The 25218-nt window shown below is 36.5% G+C and overlaps 1 protein-coding gene across 6 annotated transcripts in view; it reads right to left on the bottom strand.

The window, feature by feature from the left end:
- Positions 1–25218, bottom strand: part of pde5ab (phosphodiesterase 5A, cGMP-specific, b) — a 59244-nt gene that overhangs the window by 30727 nt on the left and 3299 nt on the right. For 4 of the 6 annotated variants that reach the window (XR_007897976.1, XM_051705361.1, XM_051705383.1 and 1 more), the window contains exons 1-10: positions 20429–20612; positions 17088–17736; positions 10789–10878; positions 10614–10685; positions 10442–10531; positions 10102–10239; positions 6510–6577; positions 4045–4153; positions 3303–3387; positions 1788–1963 (exon numbers count right to left, since the gene is read on the bottom strand). Coding sequence is in view for 5 of the 6 variants with exons in the window: in XM_051705361.1 (XP_051561321.1) it covers positions 1788–1963; positions 3303–3387; positions 4045–4153; positions 6510–6577; positions 10102–10239; positions 10442–10531; positions 10614–10685; positions 10789–10878; positions 17088–17736; positions 20429–20526 (1575 nt within the window). In the remaining variant the exon portion in view is untranslated. Of the gene's footprint in view, positions 1–1787; positions 1964–3302; positions 3388–4044; positions 4154–6509; positions 6578–10101; positions 10240–10441; positions 10532–10613; positions 10686–10788; positions 10879–17087; positions 17737–20428; positions 20613–24429; positions 24520–25218 lie in introns of those variants that run through there. The other 2 variants (XM_051705397.1, XM_051705392.1) reach the window with 2 other exon arrangements.

The following is a 25218-nucleotide window of genomic DNA, read 5'->3' as shown; positions in this document are numbered from 1 at the left end:
GAATAAATTAACATAGGACCACACACATTTACAATCAATGATGTTTAATCGGTCTCCAGCAACTTGGCCTGCTTGGACATGGTAAAGTAATAGTAGGGAAGTAGAAAAGATAAATACTTTTATTTGCAAAAACCAAAAAGCCTAAGCCTTATACTACGCGCATCGTCGTTTATTTGAGAAAAATCAATAAATAAAAATAACAACACTTCCAAACCACACCAACAAGAAGTTTTTGTGCTCTTCGATTAGCAGAGTTCTACTAGGGCAAGAATTTCAGGGATATGCGCAAACAGAAGAAATACCACCAAACGAACACCTTAGTGGAACAAAAACGTCATTGCATTTCACCATAATCTTTTGGCAAAAAAGGCAAAGTACGGCTATTGATAAAAATTTTTAATCGAATTAATTACATGGCATACCGATTAATTATTCAAATTAATCGCAATTAATCGCATACATCATTATTTGCTAAGACAGGCCCTGAAATAAAGATAATTAATATAAATAATGCCTAATAATTCAAATATTTATAAATGTAATATGTAGAGCCTAATAAATATATATAATACGGATCGAAATTTAGTTTGAAATAAACTGCATTATCATGGCAGATGAATAAAGCATTGATTAGACAATACAAAAAGTGGCTTAAGAACACAATATATTGTTTGTTTTTTCTCATATCATTGAACAAGTCTACTGTTGACAGCAATCTGTTTTGCATTGATTTTGTCAATGTGTCCAGTTCTCACAAGACGCATTCTTGCGTTGCGTCTGCGCTATTTTTAATTGTCGCTCTATGTACATGTGCGTGCCTAAGACGGAGACGTTTGGAGCGTCTCACTGGTATTTAGAGTAATTTTTAGCACGCTATGTCAAGTTAAATTTAGTGGAAACTTTGAACATTGCATCTCAATATACCTGTATGCTGTGAGCGGTTCTCATTCTGTGGCTGCGCTGCTTGTGAGGTTTGTTGAGGCGCATTGCGACCTCTTGACATGGCTCATAAAAACAGATGTACTTCAAGCTTGATTTGCTCGTATGGTAGGAAAATCCATACTTTTATTACAGAATATATGAACGCATCGGGGGCATGATTAATTGCGTAATTTTTTTTTTATGCGTTATTTTTACATAATTTATTGCACTAAATTAACGCGTTAAATCGACAGCCCTAAAAATAAACCTATTCGCCCAGTAAGTGAAAAAAGGCCCAAAGAAGTAGATACATCTAGATGCTATTATTCCAACTGGTAACGATAAGAGTAAGATGTTAGGTTAGTTTGGTAAACGCTGTGCTGTTCCTGGCTGTGTGTAGCACCTGCAACTCTGCATTTCCTTCTGAGGAATCCCAATGCTAGAGTTTATATCAATGTCACTGATCATTTCAGTCTTATCTGGACAGTCTGAGTGGCACATTTCAGCACAGATTGTTTTGTAAATCTGTCAAAATTTCTTTGCAAAGCAGCTGTTATTGAAAGATAGGGCGGCACAAACTAAATTGGACCCAACAAGCCACAAACTGTAAATAAGTTATTTATTTCAAACACAAAGAAATTAGCCAATCATAACAAAAGGTGTTTTTGTTTTGTATATCTTAAAGGTACAGTAGCAAGAAAAAAAAAACAGCTTCTTAAATTTTTAGGGACAGAGGGTGGAAAATGGTCATGAAAATCTTTATATTTTTGGCACAAGAAACCTTATCAAGCTGACTGTAATTATATTGTATGACCCCTTTAATGAGGGAGCAAACTGACTTTGCACAAAGGTGAAATCACGCTCACCTCAAGTGTGACCTCTTGCTTAGCCATTGCTCGTTCCACTGTCTCGTACATCTGCGTGTTCTGGATGCCCAGCCCACAAAAGATTGCAAAGGCCTCCAGGAACTGTTCGTCATTCCGATTAAAGGGTTTCACTTCCCCTGAAGCTTCATCCATCTTATTGACCAGCTGGCAGACTCCTGCATTCACAGGCAAATAACATACTTAAAAGGATAGTTCACCCAAAAAAAAAATTAAAAAAATTCTGTCATCATTTACTCACCCTCAAGTTGTTTCAAATCCATTTGACTTACTGTTATCACAAAAGGAGATGTTAGGTTGAATGTTACTCTCAGTTACCACTCACTTTCACTGCATAATTTCATTGCATTTCATTTTCATTTTCAAGGTTTGGAACAACATGAGGGTGAGTAATTGATGACAGCATTTTTATTTATGGTTGAGTTCATTGAGTGGTTTATCAGCTATCCTTAGGCGCACAGTTAACCTTCATTGTTGTGTAGAGGCAGATAAAGGATACAAGATTCCAGAAAAACAGACAGGCAGTCTGATACGTTGTATCATTTACTGCATGAGTGGACAATTTAGCATAGAATAGAATATATAAACCCTTCAAACCCCCAAATAAAATGAAAAGGGCAGCCTTAATTATTCTAATCAATTCAGACTTTTATAATAGGGCTTGTATTGATGTGTCCAGCTGTCTGATTCTCTCATGTCTGAAGAGATTGTATTCGACCAGCACCACAATGGAGGGCATTGTTTAGCATATACTGCATATAAATAGTGTAGACTGATGGGCAAAGGAAGCCAATAGAAAGCAAAAGTAAAAATTCCATTCATTGTCTACATTGTCAATGATAATGTATAAACCTTTCCAAATGTTTAAGCGATGATAATGTATATGCCTCTATAGAAGCCACAAGTCATGTTTAATTGCCGAATTCCCAGTGAAAAACTACATTACCCATAATCCTGAAGAGAGATCCACCAATCAATGAAGTCGCTGATACTTTTGAAAGGTAAATTGCGCCGAAAGCAATTTACTGCTGTCTACCACAGAGTATTAAGGATGATGTAACCGGACTTTACATCACTATAAATTAAAAGTTTTATGTTTCTGATTTGCAATGCTTTGATGCTTTGTAATTCTACTTATTCTTATTAAAAAGGTTCAAATGTACAGGTACACTAAGAAATTAAATTCATGTAAATTCAGTTCTTTTACTATGCTGATAATATAATTAGTAAAAAAATATTTATATTATTAATAATAAAGTATTAAAGGTTATGCTCTTTAGGGGGTGGGGAGCCTATCTCACCTATGGAACCAGAATCACTGCCCGATTTAATGGTTCCCCCACTTCCAAAATTCCAATTTAACCCCTGGTAATAACACACCTCTCCTCAAAAAAGATTTTAGGAATAATGTAAATTGATAGCTGATTTTGTATCATATCCAGCTCTAGATGTTGTTTTGAATAGTATGTGTAAAATAGAACAGGAAAATAAACATACCTATCACTTTGTCCTTTTTCCCATTTCTAATTGGCATACACAGTAGACTTTTAATTTGACAGTTTGCGGAGTGTAGATTTTCACTCTGTAAAACAGAGATAAGATGAGCAAAAATGACAACAAAGATTTCCAAAAAACAATTAAAACTAGATAGGTAAAGTTTGTCAAGACAAACGTTAATGTTGGCTTGAAACAACGTTGTCTGAAGGTTATGGCACAGATTGGAAGGAATGGAAAGAAGGAAAGTAAGAAACTTAAAGTAGTTTAAAGGCCTTGTGAGTGTTTGTTTGCATTTGAATTTTTTTTATAGCTCGAGTTTGAATAGTATTGGCCCGTTTGAACTTTCCGTCAGAGTAAGTCCATGGGATTTTTTCGAGGTTCAATCATCTGCTTTGTGAAATACTTAATTCCGATCATTTAGAAAAGTCATAGCAAAGCAACCCGATACAGAACAGTCTGAAAATCTGTGCCGAGTGTGGTGGATGTAGCTTGAAAGCTCCTGAAAAAGTTGCAATTGGAAATTTTGGTCTTGATTTAGAGATTTTGTAAAAACTCTATCATCTTTTTTTATTTTCTCAAGCCAACATAATGAGTTTAAATTTAAGAAGGCTTGGAAAAGGGGGCAGTTCATAGATGAAACATGGGGGTGGTGGTGAGTGTCTGAATGAAAAAGAGTTCTGTGAAACCCTCAGAAAATCTGAATCCCAGAGTGGGATGACCCGATGTTCCCATGCGTACTCACTGTCCATGGAAATCGCTGGTCCTTGGTGACATCTGAGATGTTCAGTGGCTCCATAGTGTTCTTTACAAACTGAGCGTACATGTAGTTAATCTTGTTGACATCACATTCCCTGTAGAAGCAAAAATCTTTCAGTAGACCTGCTTATAACGTCACTAAATATCATTATAATGGATCTCCTCTCATGTATGACATGGCTATGTTTCTGCGCAATAAACAACCTAGAATAAGTTTTTGTAAATAGAAACCATTTTATATAGAACAGTGGTTCTCAGCTGGTTTTTACTGGTCTTCAGGATGCAGATTTTGCTTTAGCATGGTGGTCTTAAACATGGAGGCACTCTGTTTGACTGACAGGTGGCCAATGTGTGTTCGCATTACATGCGCATGTGCTTCAAGAGCACTAGCGATAATGCGCCTAAATGGTCAAATACACTTCAACATTTTTATGGGTTTTAATGTAAATACAGTCAGTAATGTCTAAAGTGAAAGTTCACATTGGGACAAAATGTCGGACTTGAAGTATAGATGTAACAGAACTGCCGCTGAAAGACTGCCATTAATCAAACAACAATAAAAAGAAAAAAATAAACCACTCACTGCTTTTTGCTGGATACATTTAGAAGCTTTAAATATGTTTTATGTTACATATCATTTTATTCTAAATGTTTACTTGAATACTTGACAGGCTACTGTTACATTAGTTTTTTTTTTAAAGCTGTTAAAAAAGCACAGTTTTCTTAATTTGATTTTATTTTCTTCTGTTGTTTTTAATTTGTTTCTATTTATTGCTTTTATATTTTTATTCATTTGTTTCTTTGTTCTTATCTAACTGTTGACTTGTCTTAAATAATTACTTGAGAACTTGAAACAATGCTTATATAATTAAAAAATTTGTTGTTAGAGAATATTTCGCTACCGATTATGTGTATATTGTGTATGGTAGATCTTGCTATAATAACATTATAAAGATCTCATTCCAAAGTGTAAGCACCCCTGGTTTATCGTAAGTAAACAGTCTTTAAATCTGATAAATTAAATGTATCAATATTACCATTAACTGCATAGTCCCAAAAATATGCAACGTTATTGACACAACAATTTTTTCTAACTATTACATTAAAAAGAAAATATTTTAAGATTTACGCATTTCAATTTCGTAACAAAATTCCATCAATTTAATTGAGTAATCTTTAAAAAAATAAAACTAAAACAACTAAATATTTTTCGTTTCAACCATTAAAAATGACAAAATACAATTTGATGGAATTTTGTAATGAAATTGAAATGCATAAATCTTAAAAATATTTCAAATTATTTCTTCGAGTTTATCCTGTAATATCCATTTGAAATGTGTTGTCCTATTTGGCAAATTACTACAACACATGGTTAAGTAGCCACATACATCTACAACTATTTGGTGTGTAAATGAAATGTGCAGAGGAATGCAAATACTTGATATTTAAAAGTTAAATCTCCTACATGTTCATACTTGCATACAAACTTGACCCCTCTTTTATAGTTACAAAAAATTCTTTGAAATAACTCAGTTCACTCTAGTTGACCAAAAGTGAAACTCTATGCTGTCAGCCAAAGGAAACATTCATGATGAAAATACAGAAGTTGTTCCAAACCCGTATCACTTTTCTTGCTTTCATGGAACACAAAAGGAGAAATATTAAAGAATGTATCTGTCAATCTTTTCCAAACTGTTAATAGTGACCACGTCTGTCAAGCTCCAAAAAGGACAGATCCTCCATAAAAGTACCTCCAAATGACTTGTGTGCAATATACTGTGTCTTCTAAAGCAAGGGCGCAGCCAGGAAATTATTTTTGGGTGGGCCTCAATAAAAATGGATGGACCAAGTGTCGCCCAAATTTATTTTTTAACACATTTTCCTTAACAACAGAGAAGCGGCACATTCAAACAGTTCTTTCACAGTTTCAGAAATCAGAATTCATGCATTTATAAATATATACAGTATTTGAGGTCAAAGAATAATCTCTAATATTCTGGGTGGGCCTGGGTCTAATCTGGCCCACCCTTGGCTACGCCACTGTTCTAATGCCATGTGAAAGCTTTATGTAAGAAACAGAATGAAATTTATGTCGCTTTCATATAGCTTCAGAAGACTTTGAATATAGCGCACAAGTCATATGGACTACTTTTATGATACTTTTATCGCGCTTTTGCATCCTTTTTGAGACCTGAAATATTCAGTTCTCAAACTGAATTCATCGTAATTGCAAGAAAAATAGCGATCGGTACATTCTCATTTTGTGCTCCATGGAACAAAGAAAGTCATAAAGGGTTTGGAATGACATAAGGGTGAGTAAATGATGACAGAATTTTCATTTGAAAAGGCCTGCTTTACATTACATGCTCAGTTCATCTTATATACAGTATTTATATATAATGTTCTACATCTTTATATTACAGTCCCTTTAAATACTGTAAATAAGCTCACCTATTTGGGAAGTCCACAGATCCATCAAGCTCCTCGTATTCCATGTTAAACACACTGGAGAATGTGTTCTATAACACAAGAACAGCAATTACCAGTTCTACACAAAACTTCACAGAGGTACACTTTAAAAAGGTTTAACAGAGAGGTACAGCAGTATTTCTGTGGCTTTTTAATGCGATTAGTGTCTGACTGCCTGTGTAAACTTAACACTGAATCTCCTGCAGTCACATGGTTTAATGTGCTCATGTTTGTGCATTTCTGGAAGGGTTAGAAATTCCCGCTCACGACAATTAAACAGTTTTGGAGCACAAGCACAGTTCAGCGTGAAGACTATTTATAAAGCCATCAAATTAAAGTTCAGAATGATTCTCCACAATAAACAGAAGGGGAAATATAATATATTGTGAGTTAATTTCCACATTCCAGACCACTTAGCTGCCACCTTATACGGATTTGTCTGCAAACATGTCTTCCTCTTTCAACAGTTGCCTTTCTGAAATTTTAAGACACTGTGAATGAAAACTTCCAAATGAAAGTTTTGTTAGCTATGAAGCCATTTACGTATATGCTTGTGTTCTCCTGAAGCTTGATCAAATTAATTTTAGCATTTAAAATGCACAGATCTTGATTAAACCTGCACTACACAGATTTTGTCCAATCTAACACTCTTGAAAATGTCCCTATTGGCTTTTTTTTAATTTATTTTTTTTACTTTCCGTTTAAATAGGTAATACAAGAAAACTGTGCTTGTCAAACAATTTTATGGGGTCTCAAGTCACAGTCACAAGAAATGTAAGCGCAGCGTAGTTCTAGCGGGAAGACTAGCAGCTGTACATCATCGCACCATTAGCTAGGTAACTCCTAGCCAATCACATGTAAGCCAATGCTTTATAAGTCTGCTCACAATCTATCACATTGCGTTTCAGTGTGCTAACACGGCAACCTCCACCACCCCACCACCACCAGTTGAGTCCCGTCTCGCATGGGGGTAGGCTCCTCGCCCCTGCCTCCTATCTCCGGCAGGATATGACGGTTCCGAATACAACTTCTTCGGACCGCCAGACGGGGCTTACGCCAAAGAGAGACATTACATTCCTGTTTCGTATTCATCAAATAAATGTCATCTTAAATTTAATTCAAGTCTGCGAGTCTTCCTGATAGAACAATCAAATTCACAAGAACAATGCCATCACAACATAATATAATGAAACAACAAATCAGTCCAAACAGGCGTTTGTGTCGTTTTCATCCGGACAGAAAGCAGAACATTAATGAACCAAACAGATAAATGACACTGTGTTCTAATTGAACCTTCACAGAGAAGCTATTTTGGGTTGTTTGCAAAGCTGACTCTTTGGAGCATTGCGGGCAGAGAATGCAGCAAGAACGCTTTCCAAAAAACACACATGCACACGTAGTCTGACTGAGGGGGAAGCGCTTCTGGTCAAGAACTTGCACTGATTACTGAAGGGTCAGGATTAATCAGAACACAAAATGAGTTGCTTTTATCCAGGTTTTGTACTGTGGCTCACCTACTCAAACTGTCCCTTCTGTGAACAGGCAGGCTTTTCATGTAATGCATTCCCTTTGATATCAACAGGAGTGCATATTGCTGTAAAACGTAATGTCGGGCTTGTGGCCTTCCTGTCGGGCTCCTATTTTTCTTCGCTACATTTTTCCATAATTAATATCTTTCAAAATACTTCTTTGTTTTTATTCTTTCCATTTTTTAAATGTATAAAATTTTCCTTAAAAAAAATTAATTAAAAAAGTACACTACGTTGGATTTGTTGCTTAATATTCTTTTTTTTGTAGAAATGAACAAAATACCTTTATTTAGCCAGTACATGGTTGCGAACTAAGAAAAGATGGTCTGGCTACTTTAACACATGTTATGGTACTTACTTTCTCAGATGTCCATTTTCAGATAGGCTACAGTATACGTCTTGCAAGACTTTCTTCTTACTATCAGTGGCCTCATTTATATGCACTTTCTTACACCGATTATGCTTCATAAGCCGTCAACATGTAAAGTCATGTAAATGCCTTAAATGGCATTTCTTTATCAAGGTAAGTTCATAAACGGTTTTAGCAAAAAACAATCGTCAAATATAGATTTTTGCCCATTGTGCCAGTTTCGCATTGCATTTACTGAAATCACCTTTACTGCTGTTCTTACCTGCTTATCCAATGTGCAAAGTGTTGTGTGCATGCCTATTTACATTCTGACATCAAAAGCAGAGAATGCCTCAATGATTTCAAGTTTCAAGCAAATGTAACGGGAGCCAGCTGGTAGGTAGCTGTGCAGTGTGTAAATCTCACTCTCCTGACCTCAAGAGGTGCACTAGCGTCTGACGCTAAGGGGTGTAGCCTTTAGCCTCCTTGTTAGCGCACCCACCTCCCATGCTGGAGGTGCCGGTTCAAGTCCCGTTCGGAGCGGGGTGACCAGGGCCGGTTACAATGGTGCCATGACCCAGATGGGAGTGAGGTTTAGGGGGGTGAGTGTAATGGTAGCCAGCTGATAGATAGCTGTACAGTGTGTAAACCTCACTCTCCTGACCTGTAGCCAGCTGATAGATAGCTGTACAGTGTGTAACCCTCACTCTCCTGACCTTTAGCCTCCTTGTTAGCGCACCCGCCTCCCATGCTGGAGACGCCGGTTTGAGTCCCGTTCGGAGCGGGGCAACCAGGGCCGGTTACAATGGTGCCATGACCCAGATGGGAGTGAGGTTTAGGGGGTGAGTGTAATGGTAGCCAGCTGATAGATAGCTGTACAGTGTGTAAACCTCACTCTCCTGACCTTTAGCCTCCTTGTTAGCGCACCCGCCTCCCACGCCAGAGACGCCAGTTCGAGTCCCATTCGGAGTGGGGCAACCAGGGCCGGTTACACAAACGCGGTTTTCTTGTGTTGTCAGATTTTTTAAATAAGCTGATTTTTGGTAGTTATCAGCATAGTGGTGTGCATATAAATGCACTCAGTGACTCTTGTTGTCAGAAGCACATTAATGCACAGGCTCATCTATTCAGTGTTCATCTAACCACATTCTGCCCCTCAGCAAGTTGCTCCATTAAGATTACCTTCAAGACCTATGTACCTTTTTGCATTATTTTTGGGGTTATTTTAATTGGGAGCATCTGCTTTAAGTAATCTTGTGTAACCATTTTTCATATTCTGCTAATGCTTCATGAAAAAACAACATACAGTATCTGTACTGCATCTGTATATACTTGTGTATTCCATTCAATAACGACTGTCGATCAAGAATAATTCTGAACAAATAATTGTTTTGTGTACCTTAATTTTTTAAATAAATACAGTACCTTTTAATAAAATATCTCCATTATAATAAAAATCTCCATTAGATTTACGTAGAGAATGTTCAGTATTCAAATTCTAATGAGATGTCATCACTGTAACAGTTAATTCTCTTGTAGAACGTGTAATCACGATGTAGCACCTCAAAAACAAGAAATACAGATTTCAGAAAGGGCATGCTGATGCTTGTTTGTAGGCCCAGCCTGCATTTTCAAAGCATCCTATAAGCATTCTAGAAAACCATGAATATTTTTTAATATAATATTTTGGTCTTACAGCTGTTTCTCTGTCCGAAATGAAGATGGTGCATCCCTGGGCTTGCATGAAAGATAAGATGGTGGCTACCGTTTTCCTCAGGAGAACCTCCAGAGACTGTTGCTCCTCAAAAATCAGGCTGGCTAGATCCAACAACACCTGAAACAAAATCATCAGGATTTACAGCCAAGATACTGCCTATGTTTGCAATGTATACTAGCTTACTACTTAATACGATGAAAGCTGCGCAGTGCATGCGGTATACTGCCTACTACCGGTATCTTTAAAAAGAGTACGTGAAAAAGTGGCCATTTTTCAAGAATGCTTCAAGCAGTAGTTAAACACATTGTTGCCGGCATACCTGGTTTCGCCTATTTTCTAGTTGTGATGTCTCATAGAGCTGTGCGTTGTGTAGCACTATGCCAGAGAAAGCCAGATATGATGAAAAGTCCTGATGAGATGAAAAATAAAGCCATTATTATAGTACATGGCAGAAACTATACAATACAAATGAGTGAAAGTATATTTCCCACCTTCTCATCCTGTTCTGTGAAGGTTGTATTCTCTCCACACCTCTTATTGATTGCTTGTGCTACACCGACAACCTTAAGGCATTACATCAGGCAAAAATAAATTATACATGCATCCTGGTTTCATGGTTTAATATCAAACATTCCATAACAGTTTTTCTTGTTTAATTATTCTCACTTCATCTCTGTGGTTTTTGATGGGCAAACACAAGATGCTCTGCGTCTTATATCCTGTAATCTGGTCCACCTCTGCATTAAAGCGTGGATCCTGAGGAAGAAAGAGTGAAAAAAAGTGACAAAATCAACATCAAATCATACTCCGTATGCTCATTTATCTACATTTGCGACTATACAATAGTCATTTGATTGACGCTGATGTGGCAGCACCCTGCTATTTACAAAAATGTGCTGGACCTTTGCAATTTGATTGCAATTTTAATTCTATTCAGGGATCCAATACCTTTTCGTCAACACATTTCCATTACTGTTCCAGTCATTCATGGTTACTGATTATAGATTACTGAAAATTTTTTTTATTAAGACTGCACGCACAAAGATCTGATGAAATGTTTCAGAGCTGATTATAAAAAATAAAATAAAATTGTATTAGACATTTCCATTCATTTTTAAGACTGCATTCATTTCTGTGACTTTTCCTAAAAATCACAATTTTAAAAAATGTCTTATATTTCCAAGATCCTGATGGATAAAATCAAGTCAAGCCCAACATATTTTTCCAAATATTCTTTTTCACTCAGAAACATATCACATTATTTAATTAAAATAGGCTAAGAATGTCTTATTATGTTGACTGAGTCAGTCAATACTAATGTTCTGAACATACTGTAAATTACTTCTAATGTAAAACCTGCATGATGCTTCACATGTTGATGTTTATGACAACTGGAATATTCCTTAAATCTTTACTTGAAATAATGTCTAACAGAACCATTCAATTCTTGGATTTCATAGACAAAGATGGTTAAATGTGTTTTTATAGTTGTAGGGGAAGTGACCCTGTTAGGCCCATGCACCATATAAGCCCAGTTACTGTTTAATTTTGAAATATACAGTACTGTGCAACATTCTTAGGCACATAAGATGCTTCACAAAAACATTTGTCTTAAGATGGTTATTTATATCTGCTACTTTAGTGTGTCAATAGGAAAAAATACATTTTAGACTCCCAAACATTACTTTTGCAAATAGAATAGAATAGAAAAGAAGAACAGGGAGCCCTGCAACAGATGGCATTGCCCCCACAGAGCCCCCCACTGAATATTGTGTCAGTCTGAGATTACATAAAGAAACAGAAGCAATTGAGACAGCATAAATAGATAGAAGAACTGTGGTGAATTCTCCAAGAAGCTTGGAACATCCTATCTGCCAACAACCAAGAAAACTTTGTACAGGTGTACCTAGGAGAATTGGGGCTATTTTAAAGGCAAAGGTGGTCACACCAAATATTGATTTAGTTTTTTTATATTTGCTGGACTTTGTATGACATTAAGTGATAAATGAAAACTATTTATCTCATTATTTTTGAAGACATCCTCACTATGCAACATTGTTCCCAAGTGCCTAAAACTTTTGCACAGTACTGTAAAATTGACAGAAAGCAAGAGAAAAATTTGTTGTTGCAGAGGATATGCACATATTTGTAGGTATCATTTTCAATTAAATGAAAATATTTAAGAAGCATCTTCTTTAGCTCAAACAAGATTTTGTGCTCTGTCTGTAATTATAAACCAGACATATACCTTTCTTTTCATGTGGGCTTATAAGGAACAGTGTCTTTGAAAAGCCTGTTTGCTCATGGCTTAAAAGAAAATAATTAATTGTTTGTTTAACTCTTGTGCGACATTCGGGACATTTTTGTCTTTTTCATTTTTGTTTTTTCAATCATTTTGGCCATGTCAATGCCAACGGCATAAATTTTGCCAAAGGTGTGTATTTTGGGGGGAATTTTGATATTTCAACCTCAGTCCCTATAATACATCTATAATACACTGTGTACACAAAATAGTTACACTCAGGATCTTAAGGACAAAAATGTCCCCATTGAAACCCATTAAAATGGCAATATTTGATCCCAGTGCCATTAAAGCATAAAATCATGAATTATATGATATTATGCTTTCATTCCGGAGCCCTGGCTTCAAAATGTACATTTTTAATATTTCCACCAGATGGCGCCATAATTCTCATGTTTAGCCTATGGAGCAAATACATTCTTTTAACCTATTTTCTGTTTACTGTATTAAAGAGCACTGCAGGCAAATTGAATAAATGATGCAGCTAAAATTGTGTGGGTGTGTTAGTATGGATGTCAGAGTGTGTTTTGTATGTGTGTATTGAGAAATTTGTGTGTGAGTAAAAAACAACAGTGGCATTATGTAAACAAATAGGCATTTAAAGGGTTAAAATCCTGAAAATGAATGAATATTTGGTAGTTATGATCAGGGCTGATATTGGTTAAAAAATCTAAGTCAGTGAAAGTGGAAAATAATATTAATATATGATATTTTTATGGCAGTTTTTTGACGTAGACATTTTTGTCCTCTAAGGTCCTGAGTGTGAGTTTTTTTAATTTATTTTTTTAATTTATTTTTTCTGACACTGCACAAAAAATAATAATGCATCAAAATCAATGTTGTTGCTAATCATTGACATATCCCAGACTGTGATAACTTTATTTAAATGCAAATGTGACAAACATAACATGAGAGATTAATCTTTGATTTAATACTCACTTTATTGGAAAGCTGTTAACATTTCTAGAAGAAAACATGTCAAATTTAGATTTGGTTGGGCTTAACTGGGTCACTTTCCCTAAAGCTAACCAAGGTCTTCGCTTTCATCTTTCGTTCTTTCTTTTTCAATTTTCTTCTTTCATTTTTCCTCTCCCTGTAGGCTTACTGGGGAAAATGCAATTAATATAAATTACGAAGAGCTAAAAATAGCTCCTATCGTTTTACAAACTGTTGGTTAGCAACTGAATTGCATAATATTTAATCAAATCAAAGACACACACTTTACAGACTATCTAAATTTCCTTTCTAACACTTTATTATAGCCTCGGAGAATATTACGAAGCAGTGGGTTTTATTTCAGACCCTCAAACAGAAGTGTTTCCCTACACCTGACAAAGAAACTTGGTATATTTACAAACCAATAGGTATCAGATAAAAAAACCCGCATTCATGTGTAAAATGTGACTCATTAGTAGTCTGAAGTCTAATTACTGAGGAAAGCTAATGAATCTGAACTCACATCCGTCCAATCAAAGTGGCATTACAAGATCAATGACATCAATGAATGGTAAATGGTCTGCACTTATATAGCGCCTTTTTTAACCTTAGCGGTTCAACAAAGCGCTTTACACTGTGACACATTCACCCATTCACATACACACTCACACACCAATGACAGCAGAGTTGCCATGCAAGGTGCTAGCCTGCCATTGGGAGCAACTTGGGGTTCAGTGTCTTGCCCAAGGACACTTTGGCATGTGGAGTCATGTGGGCCAGGAATCGAACCACTAACCCTGCGATTAGTGGACAACCCACTCTACCACCTGAACCACAGCCGCCCAAATTGTTGTCTTCATTTACTCACTATCATGTTGTTCCAAACCTATATCTTTCTTCCGTGGAACACAAAAGTCGATATAAGGCCTGTTAGTCTCAGTCACCATTTACTTTCATTGCATTTTATGTACTGTACATACAATGCAAATGCATGGTGACAGAAGCTGCCTGACATTTTCTGTGTTCAACGGAAAAAAGAAAGTCAAATGAATTTGGAACAACATGATGGTGAATAAATGATGGCTGTGTTTCATTTGTTGGTCAACTTTACATTTAATATGGGACCTGTGCAATAAAATCACTTACAGACCGTGTCTGCTTAAAGTCATGTGCAATCTTTAATGTCATGAACTCGTAATGCCAATAAACCCAGTAACTTTCACATGATATGCACACGGAAACTAGAAAGGGATTAATCAACACATTCTCACGGTGAAATCCTAAGGACTCATACGATTTCTTTACATTTGGCTAATTCGTATGTTATGTACGACTTCTCTCGTATGAATTCATACGACTTTAACCACAGCCAATCACGTCATGTGAGATCGTTTCCATCTAGCATGCTACTGTTTCTTACCACTGTCACACACAACAGCTTCCTATCATGTTTACACACTTTACTGATCGGTTAGGTTTAGATGAGGGGTTTGGGTAAGGTCATAATATTAATAAGTATGTCCTCAAAGCCTCGCACACGGAACTCACGCTTACTTCCGCATTAAACATCTGGGCATTTGCACGTGACCAAATCATATGAATTCATAGGAACCACATTGTATGGCATTATACGATTTAGCCGACTCGTAAAATATGTACGACTTTTCATGACATCGGGATAGATTGTTTACTTCACTGTAAACCCTATTATTGTCATTACTGAAAATAATTAAGTTGTCTTAATTAAGCATTCCTTAAAATGTCTAGTTTTGGGCTCATAACACAAATATCTATGTTCATTGAACTTAATTGTCTTAAAAATCTATAGACTTAAGATTTTAGGTGTTAATAAATAAAAATACTGAGTACAAAATTGAGGCTAAGGGGAATACCTAACCTTTGCGCTTTCATTATTTAATTATGTTTCCTTACTTATGAAGGCTTATAGTTGTTAATTTAATAAAAAAAAACAATTTTCTCTCCTTTTCTCCCCAGTTTGGAATGCCCAATTCCCAATGCACTCTAAGTCCTCGTGGTGACATAGTGACTCACCTCAATCCAGGTGGCGGAGGACAAATCTCAGTTGCTTCCGTGTCTGAGACAGTCAATCTACACATCTTATCACGTGGCTTGTTGTGCGCGTTACCACGGAGATGTAGAGCGTGTGGAGGCCCACGCTATTCTCCGCGGCATCCATGCACAACTCACCACGCGCCCCACTAAGAGCGAGAACCACATTATAGTGACCACGAGGGGGTTACCCCATGTGACTCTACCCTCCCTACCAATGGGGCCAATTTGGTTGCTTAGGAGACCTGGCTGAAGACACTCAGCATGCCCTGGATTTGAACTCGCGACTCCAGGAGTGGTAGTCAGCGTCAATACTCACTGAGCTACCCAGGCCCATTAATAGTTGTTATTAAGAATTCATAGAGGTTTTAGCTCTTTTGTAGTAGTGTTCGTGTTGTTTTGTTGCAGATACAGCAGTTGTTTGGAGTGATGACACCATTAGGGTGATCTTTGTCCCCTTTGGTCAAGTTGGACCCTGTTCACTAAATTTCAGTTGTCCTTGTACATGTGCAACTGAAGTACAGGTATATATGCATTTGAGAGTAAATACATTTTATTTAATGATTGACCTAGAATTTGTTATCTTCTTTTTTGAGCTGTGATATTGATCTAAATTTGAGTAAATTCAATAAAATTATTAAATAGAAACAACATTTAACCAGCAAATCTGAGTTAAGTGAACTTGCAACTAGTTGCCTTAACTTAAGCAATTAAAGGTCAAACACATCTGTCATACACATCTGGGATGGGGTGAGTAAATGATGAGAGAATTTTCATTTTTGGGTGAACTATCCCTTTAAGTTAATTCTATATAAACACCAAGTTAAGTGAACTTAATTACACAAGTTATGGAGATGCCATTACTCAATTCAACTGAGAGAACGAGATTAGACTCAATCAGTTGAGTAGAGTCAGCTTATTAGGGTTTTCAGTGTTATTTGCAAACAGCACTCACAGGAATTATGTTGGTTACGCGAAACCAAAAGTTCAACCACCTAGAAAAGTATGCCGACCTCAAAAAGGACAATTTAGATCATACACAGGTTTTTACTGAAGAATTCAACTGCAAAAAAATAAGCTTCACATTTCATCTTGTATACCTCTCAGAACGGTCTGGTTTACTTCCATTCCATTCCAAGTGCATAACTGTAACTGAAACTTTTGCTTTTTATAAAACTCAAAGTCGAAGTCAGTCGAAATGATTTGCTATGGAAATTGACACCATGCCATAACGCTGTTGATAGATCTAGAACTTGTTATGAACCCAAAACAAAGCACAAATACCTCAAAATACAAGTTAAATGTTCTTTTATAGTGTATTGTATTTTCAGATGACTCGCCGTATAAAGTTGCGATATAACTTGAACAGCCAGCTTGTTTTAATAATTTTTTTGTTTTGTTTATATAGCAACGACCATGTTTGACAAAATTTTAATGTAATTATTTATTATTAATATAAATGTTCTTTTTTATATTGTAATGTGTTTAAATCTCAACATTTCAACATCAATGTGACATGAGTTTTCCAAGGGGATTAATTAGTAGTTTTCCAAATGGATTAATTATCAATAAAATTTGTTTTTCTCATGCATAGTCTACCGACTATACAACATTGAATGAAATGGCAAACAGCAAGTGATTTAACACAAAGCCTCACCTCATAAGCATTCTTGATGTTCAGAGGCTGTCCGGTGGCGGCCACATATCCCACAATGCCTTTGTTCCATTCAAGACGAATGGCACGGTTGGAGGCCTCCTCAAGAGAGGATCCCTCTGCAACATCAAACAGCTGACTAACAAGGAACTTCCTGTTCGAGCTGTCCTCACAAACCAGGAAGAACGAGTAGCGATCTGCCGCTATCAACTCGTGAGTATGCAAGAAGATCTTGTGGCAGAGGGCAGTAAGGTCCAAATGACTCGAAACATCACGTACGAGCTCCAACAGACGAGCACAACGGTCCCCGTTTTCCCGATTTCCACCAGTTTTCATACAACCTCTACCCTCATCTGTCCCATTGCCTGCACCTGGCCGCTGGGAGGTAGGAAGCGGCATCCGTACCCTTTCTGTATCACTTAGGAAGGTGAGCGCACCCTCCGCGTCCTTCACGACAATCGGCCGAAGAGGCCTATCAAACTCAGATGCAGAGATCTTTCGTGTAGGGGTGGATGGTGCTGGACTGGATGATGGTGCATTAGTTGCATTCAGAGTATGGAGGGCTGTTAAAGGTTCTGCTGGGCCTTTCAATCCTTCTCTAGATGGCTGGATAGAGTGGACACGCTCAGAAAACCAGGCATTGACCATTTCCCTAAGGAATGTAACCACAATACCAGAAATTAGTCCAGGAGGCTCTTGACCTACACGTTTCATTGCCATTTGCATTTTTTAATTTCATTTTCCATTTTCATTTATTTATTTGCCAAGTATAAAATATGCAAGGAATTTGTGTTGCCGCAGATTAAGACATTATTTAATCAATAAAATGAAATTACTTAATTCATCACAAACATAAAGAAAGTGTTTAAATTGTCTTTGGTTTTGCAGAATACTTCTATTTACTTATTAAAGGGCCAAGCATGAGGCCTTATTCTTTTGGTGGAAGTTTATGGCAGATGGCCCACGGAATCGTGAAATTTGACATTTGGAGGTCTCCTAGTCAAACCCTCTAATGTTTTTCTGTTTGTAACTTTTGAACCCAAAATTACATTGTTCACTATGATTTTGGAGCAAAACTACAGGTTAAAAAAATAACCTTAGAAAGGTGGCAGCTTCATTATTTTATTCTTACACAGAGATAGGTAGGTTTATTACTAAATTCAGTTGACATCAGCATCCCTTGTTGCATTCTATGCAAAAGGTGTGAGTCCAAAAAACATTTTTCCAAAGTTGGAGAGCCTAATCCCAGAATTAGATATACCTACATACATATTAAAATATATATATATCTTAATATCCTTTTAGATTCAGGATCAGAACAAACTTTCCTTTTTTTTTAATCTTCACTTGTAAGTCCCTATATGGTAAAATCCCAGAGATATGTGGGCCAGTGTAGCTCAGCGAGTATTGATGCTGAATACCACACCTGGAGTCGCAAGTTCAAATCCAGGGTGTGCTGAGTGACTCCAGCCAGGTCTCCTAAGCAAACAAATTGGCCCGGTTGCTAGGGAGGGTAGAGTCACATGGGGTAACCTCCTTGTGGTCGCGATTAGGGGTTCTCGCTCTCAATGGGGCACGTGGTAAGTTGTGAGTAGATCGCGGAGAATAGCATGAGACTCCACATGCTGGGAGGCAACTGAGACTTGTCCTCCGTCACCCACCATGGGGACTGACTAAGTAGTGGGAATTGGGCATTCCAAATTGGGAGAAAAGGGGATAAATAAAAAAGGGGGAAAACAATCCCAGAGATATGGGGCTCTCAATGTGGCTACATCTGATAAATTGTTTAATTTTACCCATTATCAATGGTAAAAAAATAAATACTTAATAAAACAAATCACAAATGAAGACTGTTTTAATTAAATTAAAGGCCTGAAGTACAAATAATGTTGAAACTAGACATGTACCTTTATTTATTTACATAAAAACATTCATGTCAAAATCTCGATTTTCTAGTCAAAAAATGTGCTGCCTGTTATTAAGAAAAAAAGCACATGTGACTCTTCAGTTTGTGCAATACCTATAATTTTATATGCAATTTTATAACCTTATGGATTTCAGAAATCTACATCTGTAAAGCCGTGGAATGCATCATTAGGGGTCCAAACACTAAAGGTACTGAAACTCTGATTTTCTCACTATAATGTTTCTGTCCTAAATGTGTCTGGACATCAACAGACTGTGAATCGTAGAGAACTCAATCTTGGTGAGATGGCCCCCCCACCCCCCAAAAAAAATAAAATAATTCACTAAATTTGTCTAAATTTATGTTCAGACCAAGCCTTGCATAACTGATCAGATGGATTTTTTATTTCTGCCACGGTTATCGAATTATGCCCAAACAATCTGGACAAAGTCGACAAAAAACAGAAGTCAGCCAATGCTTGACTCTTTAGCGAGAAACTTATGTATGCAGAATGAAGAGAATTTTCACACTTCATCTCAGTCGTTTTTTCAGTTTGATCATAATGCACTGGTACACATCGGGTCCATGTCTACAGGTTAAACTGCTACAAAGGTTTTAGGCTAAATTCTCTGTACTCCCATTAAAGGTTGAATAGACCCATGAGTTTAGCAGCTCTATAAGAACCACTGTCATAAAATGTGCGGTATTATTTCCAGATAGAGGCTAACTCTATCGTGGCTTTCTTTGAACTAACACAGACAATGCAAGCATACAATAGCAAAGTCTAGGAGAAATGTTTTCAATGAAATGTTTAGTGTCACAAAAGGATGTTTAAACCTCATCATCTATGGACTCGACCATCCAGCATTTTTCTCAGGAGAAACATCTGAGAAGAAAGAGTCTTTGCAAAAGTCTATATTTGCTCAAGATTTAATCTCATTGCTGTCAAGGAGAAACAATTGAGACATTAAAGAGATATCATTTATGATTTTCTTTCTGTTCTATAATCATAACGACCATAGTTGTAGGCTATTTGATTGTTTTGTTTGTTGATCTGAATAAAACAGTAAGGCTTGTCAATGAAATCATGTGGAAATCTTCATGGCTGTTAATATCAATGACAAACATCTGTCAACTAAACATCATGCAAATACTGAAATTAACTCATTAATTCGCCTCATTCAAAGAGTTCAAGCTCCAGATAATATTTGCATTTGAGTCTGATCTGAGTGCACATAAAAATGTAGTAAATATTGACTTTTTTACTTTGCGCCAGGCAAAAATGGTCTAAACAGTTGTTACGAATCTCGCGCACTGATCATTACGATGTATCGTGGCGCAACGATGTTGCAGTTATCGCCGTCTATTTTATATAGTCATTTTTGGATTAAATGACCTTACATTGATCAAACGAACTAATAGTAGTCTTTGAACTTACCGAGAAGCCTTTCGGACAAAGTATGAATGTGCGAACTCAAGATTGTCGTCAAGCCAAGCCTCCATAATATTTTCGCTTTCAGGAGGATATACCTCCATACCGCCTTATAAAGATCAGCTGGTGAGCATCATCCGCCTGCTCACTTCTGAGGGAGTTCAGTCACACATTTACCACGACCGCGACGAGCCACTGACGTCTACAGCTCCGCACACTGCCTGCAATGTTTTAAGATTCTCTCTCTCTCTCTCTCTCTCTCTCTCTCTCTCTGTGTGTGTGTGTGTGTGTGTGTGTGTGTGTGTGTGTGTGTGTGTGTGTTTTATTATTGACTCTCTCTCTCTCTCTCTCTCTCTCTCTGTCTGTTCTATTATTTACTCTCTCTCTCTCTCTCTCTCTCTCTCTCTCTCTCTCTCTCAATTTCAATTTAAAGTACTTTATTAGCATGATTGTGTTTACATACAATATTGCCAAAGCATTAATACACAAAACAGATAATGACAAGACAAATAATTATAATAAAACAGTAATAAATAACAATAAAAACAGAATTAAAATAAGGTGCCAGGTAATTAATAAAATAAAATAAAAACTATAATGACAATATACACTATACAATATAAAATAAAATATGCATTTAACAAGACATTATGAACATAAGAAAAAAAAAATACTGTGGCTGAAGTACATTAAGGCAGTGATTGGTTTCTGGGGTGTGCACTTCAAAAATGAATTTAGCTGCAACTGATGCATGATTGTCCTCCCCTAGTAACACCTGCATTTGACCTGTTTCTGCTGAACTGGAAAACTGTGGCATGAGGTTTGAGAGTTTGTCAAAGAAATACTTTGTACCTCTGTAAACTTCTCACAGTGAAGGAGAAAGTGTGTCTCTGTCTCGACCTCACCAGTGTCACAGTGAGCGCAGACTCGTTCTTCCTTTGGAAGCTATGTTTGTCTGTGCCTGCCTTTTTCTATGGCCAGACTGTGATCACTGTCTGTATTTCTCTTACAGTGTGGAGATACTGTATTCTGCCAGATTATACTTTCTGTTTAGGGCTTGATAACATTCCAATTTGCTTTGGTTTTTACTTTCATTTTCCCAATGGTCCCCCCTCTCTCTCACTCTCTCTCTCTCTCTCTCTCTCTCTCTCTCTCTCTCTGTCTCTCTCTGTCTCTCTAGTATTTGCAAGTGGCAATGGTGGCAAATCTTGCCCCATCACTATTGTTACTCCTTTATCTCTATATCTATTATTTGTTTATCACTATACCTCCCCCGGGCCCAAGAGTGCAGTGAAAGCCACCCTCACCGCCTATATTTACATATTTTTAAATAATAAAAAAGCTTCTTAAAAATGTATTTTCTTGTGCTTTCTCTTAACACTCAAAACAGTTATATTAAGATTTATGTATTTCAATTTCATGACAAAATTCCATTCAGTTGAATTGAATAATCTTCAATCAAATCAAATAAAACTGAATATTTTAAGTTTTATTTATTTAATTTATTTTTTTTAATTAGGCCTACACAATTCAAATTTGATGGAACTTGGAGATTGTAATGCGTAAATCATGCATGTCAATGAATGTGAATCGTTTTGAATTAAAATGTAATAAAATAATTTTTTACTGTTTCACACTTTGGTATCAGAAAAAAGGCACATTTTCAGTGGGCCTTTGCCCCTTTCTTCCCACTTATACTATAAACCGTTGCACAAATTTACCATGGTAAACATTGTTTCCACCAGAATATAATAGCTACAGATATAGTAAACTAAAGAAATTAAAATATTAGACATTTTCTGAAAACATCTAACATCATTTAAAGGAGATTCTATATAAATGTATTATAATGATGATGATTTTACTGATGTAGGCCAATAATTGCAGTACTAGTGACTGGTATTTCAGTAGAAACAGTTATTAAAATGGTACATTTTTCTAAGGGATTCAGATCAGCCATAAAAATTAAAACTTTTTCTAGTGACCTCAGAGGTATAATTTATGTACTCTTCATTGCCATCACATTCACATCAATTTCATTATCAAGTAAATCAATATTCCAAAGACACCATATGGGTAGTTGGCATGACATGACATGCCAAGTTGTGACAGCAGTGTCATGCAGTGTGACATATAAAGCAATTATATATTTTTTAATTATTTTCAATTATTTTACATGCAGTTTTTATAACCTTATATTAACTGAGATACAGCATGGAATAATATCTGCAAAAAGGTGATTAAAATGGTGAAAAAGTTTCATTTGTGTTAAATTACGTTCATTGAATTAAAGCAATTAATATATATGATATAGCATGAAGCTCATTTTTTAGTCTACCCGACAAAATATTTCTACAGTGCAGTTAGAGCATCTAAAATACACACTTTAAAAAAAAAAAAAGATCCAGTCCATGTTGTTTTTTTTTGTTTTTGTTTTTTTTTTGTTTTTTTTTCAACTACGCATCACTATTATTTTTCATAATTAAAATAACAAGATTCAGAAAACTTACCAGACAGTTGGCACTTTGAACTACTTTTTTTCTAAGCTGTGCCTAATACTGAATATACCCCCCATCACATTGGTGTTACCTTACCAGCAGATGGTACCTCTTTCTCTCCTGGGAAAGGGAGATATCACTGAAGGCATATGTGCTATCTAGGGTACAAATGTGATTCCAGTGAATACATGGTGGTCTGAGTAAGCCTGATTAATGACAGACTCTGGGGAGGTTATATGTCAGTTATAGAGAATGGTATTGGATTCATCAATGGCCGACACCCATGTGCCAATCTCAAAGAATAGTTCATCCAAAAATGAAAATGTTGCTATCATTTACTCACTTTAATTTTAGGGCCCTATTTTAAGAGTGCTATGTTTTAAGCGCAGCGCTATGAGATACGCCATATGCACAAAGCCAGTGGGCATGGCCATGAAGTTTTGACATTTTTGTGCAAGTATGCGCTAAGTCTAGGTGCAAATGGGTTGGTGAAACCGCATGTGCAAAGACAAGTGCAATTTAATTCTTACATTCTTCTCCAGTTATTGCAACTTCTGCTTCCTATTATACAGAACATTTAATTTCTTATCAAGCAATGTTGATATAAATGAGGACAGCCTCTTTATAAGAATTTGGTAGTGTAAATGGGCTGTATGCAATGCATCCCCTGCTCTTTTTGTCGCCTGCTCTGCTCCGGATTGCGATGTACTGTATGTGTTGTAAGTCCTCTATCGGCCTATCTGGGACTATTGGGTCTCGTCCTGATCGCTCGTGTCTCACCTGTTTGAAATATGCTTTGCTTCTCTCCCATTGTTCATTGTTTTGTAATGTATATTTGTTATATGTTTCTCTGTTTAATGTTTTATGTTTAATTTATGTACAGTGTCCTCAAGCTTTGAAAAGGTGCTATACAATATAAACTTATTAGTATTATTACTATAAATCATATTGAACTACTGACACACAAATCATGGCTAGAATTAAAAGTGATCGATAGCTCATTAATATAATGTAATCTGCTGATGGAATCCCCAAACTGAAAATGCAGGAACTGATTTTAGACTTTGCGCCGAGTTTCGTGGTTCTCAAACATCTTAGCGCAAAGACCTATTTCTCAGGAAAATAGCTAATTGCACTTTGCGCCGCTTCATTAACATACAATACACCCACAGTTTGCGTGCATACACCATTGCGCAAACACTACCAACCATGCCCACTTGCAGTTTGCGCTGGCACAAAAATTGTGCTTAGAATTAGCGCTCTCACAAAAATTGAATAATAGGTGCGCTTAGCGCTGCACCTAGCGCCATCATGAAAAGAGAACCCTTAAGTTTAATGCTCTATCAAGTCGACAAAATCCACAAAACCTATCTTTTTATCCTAAACCTTACACCTAAACCTAACCGATAGTGTCATAAAAACAAATGTGAGTTGAAAAACACAATTGCTGAAACAACCACGTCATTTTGTGGTGCTTCAATAACACTTTTAGCTCACGTGTCAACTCACCATCCTGCTGCAGCCCAGACTCACATGCTCTTCAGGTTTCGTACCCCCTTTGTGTTCTATTCAGTTGAGCTACTGCGTAACTTGATTGTTCTAAAAAAAAAATTGTTTTTAAATGTAGTTGCTTATTTATTGCAAACATTAAAACAAATTGCCTAGTTAAAGTGTTCTGATGTTATGAGATTGCATTGTGTGAGGAAAAGGGCGAAAAGTAAGTGTTTATGAACTGATTATTTGCCATTTTATTCATAATTTGTGTAGAGGAAATAAAAGTCACTGTTGATTTATTGCCTCTAGTGTTCAGTTCACCAGGACCACCAACGAGCCACGTAACAATAATTTACCAAAGATGTAAGTACAGTAACGTGATTCTATAAGACCAAACTGGAGAGTCGTTGTTGTATGAACTATTTTTATGAAATTTCAATGGTGTTTTTTTTATCCTTTTTGGAGCTTGACAGATATGGTTATTCAGTGAACTCGTAAATAAGAAGAAGATATAAAACAGATTTTTATTTTATCTTGGGGTGAACTATTTTGGACATTTCCACCATCTTTTCAAAGAATTTTGGAGTCATGTCAGGAAAAGTTTCCACTTCTACAGCAACACATGCAACTATCACAACCTTTGAGCAGCATTAGTCATGGTGTCACCATCGATATGTGCAAATGATCATACCAAGTCAGCTAGATGTGATGAAACACTGTCCAGATGTGGTCACTCAAGTCACACTAAGCTAAACTGCTCGGTTCGCCTTTCAGTCATATGTCAAACAACACTCTATTCCACTA

This window comes from Myxocyprinus asiaticus, chromosome 1 (genome assembly GCF_019703515.2).
Source record: "Myxocyprinus asiaticus isolate MX2 ecotype Aquarium Trade chromosome 1, UBuf_Myxa_2, whole genome shotgun sequence".
NCBI classification, from domain to species: domain Eukaryota; kingdom Metazoa; phylum Chordata; class Actinopteri; order Cypriniformes; family Catostomidae; genus Myxocyprinus; species Myxocyprinus asiaticus.
Note: the sequence above shows the minus strand (reverse complement) of the source record. Positions and strands in the feature narration are given on the sequence as shown.